This window comes from Moschus berezovskii, chromosome 3, assembly GCF_049115385.1.
Source record: "Moschus berezovskii isolate FMDL1 chromosome 3, NW_MosBer_1.0, whole genome shotgun sequence".
Classification (NCBI taxonomy): Eukaryota; Metazoa; Chordata; class Mammalia; order Artiodactyla; family Moschidae; genus Moschus; species Moschus berezovskii.
Genome location: NC_142462.1, coordinates 40,105,012 through 40,116,311, shown reverse-complemented (window position 1 = coordinate 40,116,311; position 11,300 = coordinate 40,105,012). Strand labels below are relative to the sequence as shown.

Genomic DNA, 11,300 nt, shown 5'->3' with positions numbered 1-11,300 from the left:
TAGTCGACTTGTGGGGGAGCAAGACTCCTCTCAAGTCCCCTTGGCACAGGGTGTTGGAAGCCACAGCTCCCAGACGGTACTTCTGTCCGTGGTTCAATGCCAAATTACTGTTACTGAGGGCAAAACAAAGGGTGTCTTATTCTGCCACAAGGTGTGATGCCACTTCTCAAGGGTTTGTCATTTTAATCTGCATTTCTTTGAGACCGTGCACTTTCTTTCTCCTGCATTTCTTCTTTGGGAATTTCTGGACCATGTTCTCTTCCCATTTTTCCTTGGAGGTGACAGTATTTTTGTTCCTTTTAAAATTCTTTGTATTTTCAGGATACCAAGTGTTCATAAGAAATATGGCAAATATTGCTCCCAGCTTGTGCCTTTCAGTCACGTTTATACTGCTTTTTGGCTTGTCTTTTCATAGTCAGAGCACCATTTTCTGATTGTATTTAAACTTACGGCACATTTTAATCATCTGCCACCAGAACGTTTTTGGAAGAGACCAGTTTACTGGGAAAAGTGATTCAATATCAAAACAGAGGAAGAATTTTATTGTTAAAAGTGCAAAAAGAAACTTCTTGGTGGTCCAGTGACTAAGACTCCGTGCTCCCAAGACAAAGGGGCCTGGGTTTGATCCCTGGTCTGGGAACTGGATCCCACATGCTGCAACTAAGAGTATGAATGCCGCGAAGAGAGATCCCACATGCCACAGTGAAGATCGAAGATCCCACATGCTGCAACTAAGACCCAGCGCAGCCAAATAAATACCTGCAAATATTTTTCAAAAGTACAAAAAGATGAAAAGTCTGTAAAAGCCCTTTATAAGAACAATGCAACATAGTCGACATACCTGACGGTATATGCTTCACAGCTGTCCATCCTCTGCCCCATTTCAGCCCCTACAATCCTGCACTGATCTGTGTGACTGGTCTGAGAGTCAGCATAACGTGGAAATACAAGAATCAGCAGGATCAAGTTCAAGAAGAACAAAGCCATATGGCAATGAACCCAATGTGAAAAGACATGTACCGCAGGCATCAATACACAGTTTAACCATTCTGACAAAATTAATGGGAGTTTTTAAAGAATTCCTTTTTTTAAGTGCAGAAATGATCTTCAATAGTCCAAGTGAGAGATGACAGATTTACAGGCACTTCAGACACGATGACTCCAGTCATATAAAAGTTTAGTTTTATTACAGGCACTATATGCAAACATTCTGTACTTTTTGCTACTTCCATAATCTTTTAGCAGGGTAGTCAGTTACAGTGCGAATAAGAAAATATAAACAAAAATTACACACTATATTAACAAAATCTACTTTGAATGATTCTGTAACCTTTCTAACGCAATCAGACCCACTGGTTTACGCCCGTTGATGATGCTCCTTTCTGTTCTTTCAATTATAAAGTCTCTGAAGACCCAGAACAGAGTGGGATGGATCTTCCATTGCGGCAGGAAATGTTAAATAAGTAACTCTACATAGTTTCTCTGGTAAGTGTTCGCTTTTTAATTTTGATTAAATGCCATATTTTAACACAAATACTATAAGACAATATTTGACAGCTTATATGGTCACCGTTCATTGGCGCTTTGTTCCAGCCTGGACACTGACCATGGTGAAATAGATGCCTTTCTGTGCCAGCAGCTGCTGGTGTGTGCCGTGCTCCTTGATTCTGCCATTCTGAAACACCACTATCAAGTCCGCGTTCTGGATGGTGGACAGGCGGTGAGCGATCACGATGCAGGTGCGGCCTTCTCGGGCTTTGTCCAGGGCTTCTTGGACAACCTGTTCAATAATCACACAAATTACCTCTGGTCAGGATAATCCTCCCCCTTGAACTCCTCCTTCATAACAAGCCTCACCGTTAATGTATCCAATGATAAGTGCTTCTTTAACAGTGTCAGTGGAATATAATACATATTTTACAAAGCAAGGGATCTGTTATACTGGAAGATACCAAATCCTAGTTTGGGTTAATTCTCGGGTAGGGGCTATCTCCAAGTTGTGACTATAAATACAGCCCCTGTGATTATTTAAAAACATTCAGTAGCGGGCTTAGCCATGCAGCATCCTACTGGTCTAGCACTACAGTTAAGTCAGGAAGCCTAGGAACGGGCCAAACACAGCTTCTTTGAATTTTGGTATTTTTAACATTAAAAAATAATTCTCAGTACAACATTATAAAACAACTGTATTCCAATAAAAGATTTTTTTAAAAAAAATCTCAGAATGAGTTTATCATTCAGATACCTGAACACTCAACTTTTTCTCAAATTAAAAACAATAGCTAGTATTTACCTTAAGGAACAGCCAGGTTTAAACATTTTTCTGTGCTTCCACTTTTTTATATGGATGTTGAGGAGATGCTGTCAGTAGCGATGGGACCGTGCCTCCTGAATGCAGCTTCTTGGATCAATACAAAGTGATCCAGGGCTATTTTTTGGAGCACACGCGCTATAAGACTAATCTGCCTCATTTCATCTTAGTTCTCTTGAATGACAGCTACAGAAAGTGTTTAAATTCCACTGAAAGTAACAAAATTTGTTATCGGCCTGAATTTTGTTCTCTGCTGTGGAAGACAGCGGCACAAATTTAAACCGTCTGAGGGCAGCCGCTTCAAGTGTGAATGAGCCCAGTTTAAAGTCTCACCTTTTCACTTTCTGTGTCCAGAGCCGACGTAGCTTCATCCAGAAGCAAGATGTGAGGCTGTCTAACAAGGGCGCGAGCTATGGCAATGCGCTGTTTCTGGCCACCAGAGAGCTGAGTTCCTTTGTCCCCTACTCTGGTGTTGTATTTCTGTAAACAGGGTTTGTTATTATGAAAAGCCGAACTGATAAAGTTGTGAGAAAGAGCCTGCTTGCAGAAAATAGGACAACCCCTTCCATATACACAAAAACGTTGAGGTTCAGAAGCTAAGAATGGGTTGATGAGTTTAACAGGAAAAACATAGCTGTAAAGGGCAGGATTAATTTCTCTTCTTCAAAATAGACATTTGTGTCTTAAAAATTATGTTTTAGTGTGGACAAATTAACCCGAGGAAGACTACTGTTGCAATGTTAGGCTCTTCAAGCCTTCTGGTTTCATTATATTGGGGACAAAGACTAGTCAGAGGAAGGAAGTTTGATTTTAACAGTCTATGCATAATAATATAATTGAAGCTCGTTTTATTTATGACCAGTAGGTGATGCTCTCTGCATTATTTCAAAAAGTGAGGAAGGGAAGATTCTTAGAATGCTAACCTTTTGCTGTCTGTTTTTATAAGCCTATTTCCAAAGTGTCAACAATTTTAATGGATGCTAAGAAATTCTATTTTGGTATCTAACTTGAAAAGATGAAATCTCCTGATTTACTTTTGTTTTTAGAATTCTCCTGAAATTTTTCATATATTGTTTCCCACGGTAGATAATTAAGTATTAAATACGATGATAAGGACTGGAATTAATAGGATAAATAAGTGAGAGCAGAAATGCAATGTATAACCTAGAAAACAACATTATCTTTTTTTATTCTCAGATCCTTGCCAGGCTGAAATTTTGTAAACTGTGGGCTCTGATTCTGACATCCAGAGTTTGATTTTAAATCATGTCCTACCTCCTACTCTGTTGGTGAGAATGTAAGCTGATGCAGCCACTATGGAAAACTGTATGGAAATTCCTCATAGAATTACCATATAGCAATCCCACTCCTGGGCATACGTCCAGATGAAACTCTAACTCAAAATGATACGTGCACCCCTATGTCCACAGTAGCACTATTCACAATAGCAAGACACGGACGCAATCTAAATATTCACTGACAGATGAACAGTTAACAAAGGTGTGGTCCATACACACAGTGGAATACCACTCAGCCATAAAAAAGAATGAAACAACGCCATCTTCAGCAGCATGGATGCAACCAGAGATTATCTTCCTAAGTGAAGCAAGCCAGAAAGAGAAAGACAAATATCATAAGGTATCACTTATATGTGTGACCTAAAATATGACACAAATGAACTTAGCCGTGAAACAGAAATAGACTCGTGGACACAGAGAACAGACTTGTGGTTACCAAGGGGCGAGAGGCGGGGGAGGGATGGAGTGGGAAGCTGGGGTAAAGCAAAAGTAATTATTATATACAGAATGGATACACAGCAAAGTCTTACTGTTTGGCACAGGGAACTATATTTAGTATCCTATACAAACCATAATGAAAAAGAATATTAAGAAAGACTGTGTACATATATAAGTAACTGAATAACTCTGCTGTATGGCAGAACTTAACACAATAATGTAAATCAACTGTACTTCAATGAAAAAAACCTCATGTCCTATGCAGGGTTGCCTGTTTTTGCTTGTTATTTCTAGCAACCCTAATTCTGTGGCACTCAACACAGAGCTCTCCACCTGCAGATGGTGTGAGCGAGCTTGGGGGAGGTCTGGTCAGATGGCTGCAACAGGCCCACCCCAGAGCTGCAGCCACCGGGGAGGCCGATGCACTGAAGTGAGTCCCACGCAGGTGGAGGGGTCTCCAGGCTGTATGGCCACAATACAGATCCCACTGAGGCAGGCAAAGGCAAGACTGTAAACCCTGAGAGAAGGAAACTAGACCAGCCCCGCTGCAGGATGAGGTAAATCCTAGTATGAACCCCAAAGGTGAAGAAGTAGGTCCTTGGACAGAAAGTAGGACTTAAGGGGTTTTGCCTTTTCACTCTCAGTATTTGTCTTTGTTAACCCCTAGCCCAGTGGTTCTCTAACTGTACCTGCATCAGTTATCACGTGGGGTATTAGAACACAGATTCCTTGACCCCAGTTCCAAGTTTCTGGTACAGCAGGTTTGGGGTAGGGACTGAAAACCTGCATTTCTCCCAAGATCCCAGGTGACACTGAGGTGCTGGCCCATGCCCAGACTAACTGACCTCATCATTAGTGAAGGGGATTAAAGTTATACATTGAATGTTCCAGCCTTGGGAAGGGGCAATTATCCACAGATGGGCTAGAAGGTTAAAGGAGGGGAGAGAGGGGACACTGCTTCTTCCTGGGGGACTGTGATGTGTGGTGACGGCAGTAAACCAGAGAAGAGCCTCAAGAAAAGGCAGTCTCAGGAGCGGGCTAGGGCCATAAGGCATTGTCATCTTTCCCCACAAGGAGAGGACCTTCTCCCCCAGTTTGAAATTGAGCTTTGTTTTCAGGGGGAAACTCCTTATAATAAAGAACATAACCTGTGATAATGGGGGGCATTAGATGAGACAGACCTAGAGTATGTGTGTTGTCGTGTCTGAGTCTTGCGACCCTGTAGACTGCAGCCCGCCAGGCCCAATTATCCATGGGATGTTTCTGGGAAAGAATACTGGAGTGGGTTGCCATTTCCTACTCCAGACAGTCTGCTGCTGCTGCTGCTGCTGAGTCACTTCAGTCGTGTCCGACTCTGTGTGACCCCTTAGACGGAAGCCCACCAGGCTCCCCTGTCCCTGGGATTCTCCAGGCAAGAACACTGGAGTGGGTTGCCATTTCCTTCTCCAATGTGTGAAAGTGAAAAGTGAAAGTGAAGTTGCTCAGTCGTGTCCGACCCTTAGCGATCCCACGGACTGCAGCCTACCAGGCTCCTCCATCCATGGGATTTTCTAGGCAAGAGTACTGGAGTGGCTTGCCATTGCCTTCTCCGCCAGACAGTCTAGATGGACTTAAAATACAGGACCTAAGCGGCTTAAGAGAGAGTAAGAGGTTCCATTTAGCTAACTTCCTAGGAGGATTTCAGAGGGCATCCATGGGACAACAGCCCAGGGCAGGCTTCACTATCAGTCCTGCAAGTGGAGCGTGGGGCCCATGGAACGTGTACTGGTGAGAGATGACACCATACCACGGACCCTCCAGGAACACACCCTTGCTCAGAGCCTTTTTTCTGAATGGGTCCCGTCCCCTGACCTGGCCTGACTCCACAGAGAGGCTCGAGGCTTGGGGGAGAGCTGCAAGGAGGCGGAGGGAAAGAAGTTTGGGAGAGAAATGATGGGGGAGGGTCACGCCTGCTTCTGTGGGCCCCATGCCCTTTGCCTCCCAGACGTGTACTTTTTAGTCAGACAGCTCACAGGGAGTCAGGCTGACACAGATGGGGATTGGAAGTGTCATATAAACATCACAGGTGGGGATGGGAAGTGTCCGGTAAGCATGACATAGATGGGAAGATGCTTGTCCACAGCAGGGGTGTGTTTTGCTTGCTCATTTCTCTTCACCTTTGGGATCCAGCCCTTTACAGATCACACCACAGGCTCCCAGGCGCCACATCTGTGAGAGACTTACGTCGGGCAGCATCTCGATGAAGGGGTGGATGTTGGCCTCCTTGGCCGCGCGCTCAATCTCCTCCTGGGACACGAGCCGGCTGTTGTCTCCGTAGGCAATGTTCTCGCCGATACTGCAGTCAAACAGAATGGGCTCCTGGGACACGATGCCCATGTGTGCACGCAGCCACTGCACGTTCAGGTGCTTTATTTCCTTGCCATCGATGAACTGAAAACAAGAGATCATGGATCAGCCTCAGAACCAGAACACTTTTGAATTTAGCAAAATTAATATTGTTAGTTCCTACGTTAAGACTGCCAAGTTATTCTGAGACTTTTGTTGTTGCTTTTAGTTTGGACTGTCAAGGTTAACTGGATCAGGTAATAACTGCATGCTTTGGGGAACTGTCACGTTTCTTCAATTTTAACTCTGGCTTCTGATATGTGCATCTGGAAGGCAGAATAATTGCTGTCCCTTGGACTGCAAGATCAAATTAGTCTTAAGGGAAATCAACCCTGAATCAACCCCCCACCACCACTGGAAGGACTGATGCTGAAGCTCCAGTATTCTGGTCATCTGATGTGAAGAACCAACTCACTGGAAAAGTCCCTGATGCTGGGAAAGAGTGAGGGCAAGAGGAGATGGGGGTGACAGAGGAAAAGATGTTGGATGACATCACCGATGCAATGGACATGAACTTGGGCAAACTTCAGGAGACGGTGAGGGACAGGGAGGCCTGGCATACTGCAGTCCATGGGGTGGCAAAGTCGGACACAACTGGGTGACTGAACAGCAGCAATAAGTCATGATAATGTCCATCTCCTCCATCCAAGACATCCACGCTCTAATTCATGAAACCTGCTAATGTGATTCACACGCAGAAAGAGAATTACGATGGAAGGTTGCTCATCAGCTGACCTCAAGATGAGGAGCTTATCCTGGATTATCCAGGTGGACCCAACATAATCATAAGAGTCCTTAACTGTGCGGGGGTGTAGGGCAGGAGACTGGGGACCACAGTGAAGCAACATGAGGAGGACTCGATCAGTCATTGCTGGCTTTGAAGATGGAGGAAGGGGCCATGAGCCAGAAAAGATATCCCTAAGGGCCTCCAGAAGGCGCACAGCCCTGCCGACACTGTGAGGTCCACTTTGGACATCTGACTTCCAGAATCTATAAGACAGATCAGTGGTGTTTTACTCCCCTAAATTGGCTGTAATTTGTTGTAGCAGCCACCAGAAACTAATAAAACATATTCTATTTCTGGAATGTATTCTGGCATTCTTTTTTTTTTTAAATAAGATGACTTTTTAATTTTAGTTTTCTGGCCGTACCATGTGGCACACAGGATCCCAGTTCCCCAACCAGGGGCTGAACCCTAATTCAACTGGAGTCTTAACCACCGGACCAGCCAGGGAAGTCCCCCATCCTTACTGCTATTTACTGATTTTTCACAGGAAACGTAGCTACAATTCGATTGGAAATAACTAACTGCTGTCACCACATGACAGGCCTGGAGGTCACATTTCTGATCTGACCTATTAGTTAGGATCAGGTTTTTGAGGACTCAAATGAAACAGAAGTGAGCGTGGGAGGATGCCGCTATCTCTCTAAGTAGTTGTTGATCTTAGGAAAGTGAGTTAGTATCTCAGTTTCTTTGCACATAAAATGGGAATGATTATAATCCCTAAACTCCAGAATTGAGGATTAAGTGACGTCAGCATGGACCCCACTGAGCACAGTGCTAGGCATACAGTATGTGAAGCGCTGTCTGTGGTTTGGAACGGTGCCTGTGCGATGTACTTGGAGCCACAGCAGATGGACAGATGTCTGAGGGGATAAAAGGATGGACAGACATCTATAGTTTACCCAAAGGAGCAAGAGGAGAGCACGGCCTTTCTCTAGGAACCTGGCTCCCCTTGGATCACCCTGCAGAAGCCTGGGGTGTGCCCATTATAGCCTCACAGATAAAAATCCTTCCTCTCCAATTGGAGACATATCTGCCCCCAAGATCTACTTTGCAAGAGAACGCTGGCATTCAAGTGAGAGCTGCCATAACCGTGGAAGAAAACATCAGTGACTCAGCTTTGAGCTTTTCTAATACTGATGAGTATATCCTGAGCTATAAATATACTCTGAATCCCGTGTGCCTGGCCACATGCCTCTGGGAGACAGCTGGCCAAGGACAGGGTACATACGGGCTTTGCTGCAGGAAGATAGCTTCTATTTGTGAAACTAGCAGGTGCAAAGATGGATGGAAAACACAGCCATGACCTTATTAGTACCAAGCCCAGTTGCCGTGGAGACCATTCCAAGCATCTATGCTCCAGGTTTCCTCATGGTGTTAAGTCAAAGTGGAAAGTAGAGGTTGAGGAGAGGAAGGAAAAACCATACAAGGATGGTTAAAAACCATACAGCAGGTCATGTTAGACGGAACACTTGAGAAATGGAGACCTGAGGAAAGAAAAAGAATTCTTTTTTCCAGACATATACCCCTAGCGGGCTTTCCTAGTGGCTCAGATGGTAAAGAATCTGCCTTCAGTGCAAGAGACCCAGGTTCAATCTCTGGGTTGGGAAGATCCCCCGGAGAAGAGAATGGCAACCCACTCCAGTATTCTTGCCTGGAGAATTCTATGGACAGAGAAGCCTGGGGGCTACAGTCCAGGTTGCAAACAGTTAGACACAACTGAGCAACACACACACACACACACACACACACACACACACACATACTGCTAAGAGAAAAAAAGACACTGTTTAACTAATATAATCAGATGAATATGACTGATCCCTGCAAACTTCAATGAGTTTTTCCATCAGACATATAATAAGATGCTTAGAGCTCCTCATCCCCACACTATTCACAGCTACTGCTAACTATTTAAAACTTGTGTTTCCTAAAGGATCCTTTCCTGAGGGAAAATATGTTTAAAAGTCCAAATGTAAAATGATCAATGCACATCTTCTTTGGCTGAGGCACGGGTGGTGATCTGAGGAAGACCAAGGAAATCCAGTGAGTCTGTGAACACTGCTCAAAGGATGCTGGCCTGAATGAAAATATCAAGTAACACACTGGCAGTAACAGTGAAGGGCTAAATTAAAATGATGAGCTATCCCTATTCTAGACTTAAATCTACTGCCTGATTTCAGTAGCACAATCAAATGTTAGATATGTATCATTTTCCTGTATGTATTTACTCTGAAATGATCATTTTAGATAAATTATTGAGCACTGATTATATTTTAGGTCCTGTGATTAAGTATGCCTCATACACCCTCTCATTTCATCTTGACAAAACTTGCAAGACGGGTGTGATTTTAATCCCCATTTTACTGATGAGGACATCAGCGGAGTTCGGTCACTTGTGCAAAGTCACATTCTTAGTGACTGACGGAACTCAATCAGATCTGCACACTACAGGTTAGATTTTGGCTACACAATGGTTGAGAATTCAAAAATACTTTGTCTTCTTTCAAAGGAACAATGTGTCCATCTTAGCCCAGGCACCCAGTGGGTAACAGCCAGATGACAGGCTTCTAGCTGGGTCCTAAGAGGGAGAGGGGACTCTGATGGTGGTGTGCAGGATAGGCAAGGGGAGAAAGGCAAGGTCAGGGGAAGACTCAAGACTCGAGTGAGTCTCAGTGAAGCCAATGAATGTCAGATTCAAGGACCCTCATCTGCAGGCAAATGCTGGGAGCTGAACAATGTCCTGGGTGAGGGGAGGCCAGGCTGCAGTCAGGGGGCTTTTCTGGGTAAGCCTTTAGGATAACTTGCCTAAAAAGGAGAGGGACCAGAATCCTTAAGGCTTTAATATTTTGTTGTGAATTGTTTTCATTAGAAGTAAATATTTACTCTTGTGACTAATTCTGTGTTCCTAACTTCAGACTCTTTCCAGTATAGTCCCTGAAATTGTACAACTTTCAGGCCCCACAAAACTCAGAACCTCTACTCTCTGAACAGTCCCATAGCTTCATTTTCTAAGACTTGCCACAATGTGTCCTGAAACTTGCAAAGTTACCAGTTCAGTGGTTCTCAAAGTCTGGTGGGCATCAGAATCATCTGGCAAAGTTTAAAAAATGAAAAGGCCGGGTCCTAATCTTTGTGAATGAGTCAGGGTGGCTGCATTCTTTGTGAGCTCTCCAAGCTATTCGGACCCACACCAGTCTGAGAACCACCGCTCAGGTCAATGTTGTTAAATTTGACTTGAGGCTTGCTGATGGTCACCAGGATTTCCTGACCTCAGGGTCAAATCCTTGCGTCAGTTCTTACAACCAAATGATACTCCAGTCCCCAGACTCAATTTTTTTTTCACAGCAGTAAGAACTAATTGCTAATAACCTATTGACTTAGTCTTTGAAGATCACTAACTGATGTTCATAAACAGAACTCGGCACATTTACTAGCCTTTACTGTGGGCACTTCCACTAAGAAGTCTGGCTGCTGTGTAGCACTTGGTGGTATTTCAAAGCTCTAGTGCAAACACACAGAAGCACATCATCGTATTCCTCCAACAGATGAGGACACTGTTTCTGATCAGCGCATCACCACTGTGGTCCCGAGAGGGTTATTCTCCTACACACTCAGCACTTATTTCCATATTCTTCTGTGTCTGTCCTTTCACCTATCAAGGGACTACAGGACTAAAATCAATTTCCTAGGCTCCCTTCTCGTGCCAGAAGTAACTTAGGTTCTACCAGAGAGATGCCCTGTGTAAAACCTGGAAAACAGAAGCTGTGATAAACTATCACACGTGTTCCGGCAGAGAGGAGCTTTTGCAACAGCGAGATTCTGTCCTTCTGTCTTCAGGTTTGGAGCAGCTGTGACATGGGCACAAGTTCCAGCAACTTCCTGGCCACAGGATCCCGGCTGCGGTGCTATGATTTGAATGCTGGGAGCACTGACTTTGACTTCCATGCTTCCAATGATTATGTAAGCACTGAATTCCCCTTTTTAAATATATGCAGCTGCTTGAAATATCCACAGCACTTTGTTTTCTACACCGAACTGTAACTGATATGGTTCACGTCTTTAATTTTGCTCCCCTGTGTTA

The 11,300-nt window shown here is 44.2% G+C and overlaps 1 protein-coding gene across 1 annotated transcript in view; it reads right to left on the bottom strand.

Moving 5' to 3' along the window:
- Window positions 1–1,141: 1,141 nt before the first annotated feature.
- ABCB1 (ATP binding cassette subfamily B member 1) overlaps window positions 1,142–11,300 on the bottom strand; it is a 100,399-nt gene continuing 90,240 nt past the window's right edge. The window contains exons 26-28 of the mRNA XM_055420157.2: window positions 6,271–6,477; window positions 2,645–2,791; window positions 1,142–1,780 (exon numbers count right to left, since the gene is read on the bottom strand). Coding sequence (XP_055276132.2) covers window positions 1,574–1,780; window positions 2,645–2,791; window positions 6,271–6,477 — 561 coding nt within the window. The 3' untranslated portion in view covers window positions 1,142–1,573. The remainder of the gene's footprint in view (window positions 1,781–2,644; window positions 2,792–6,270; window positions 6,478–11,300) is intronic.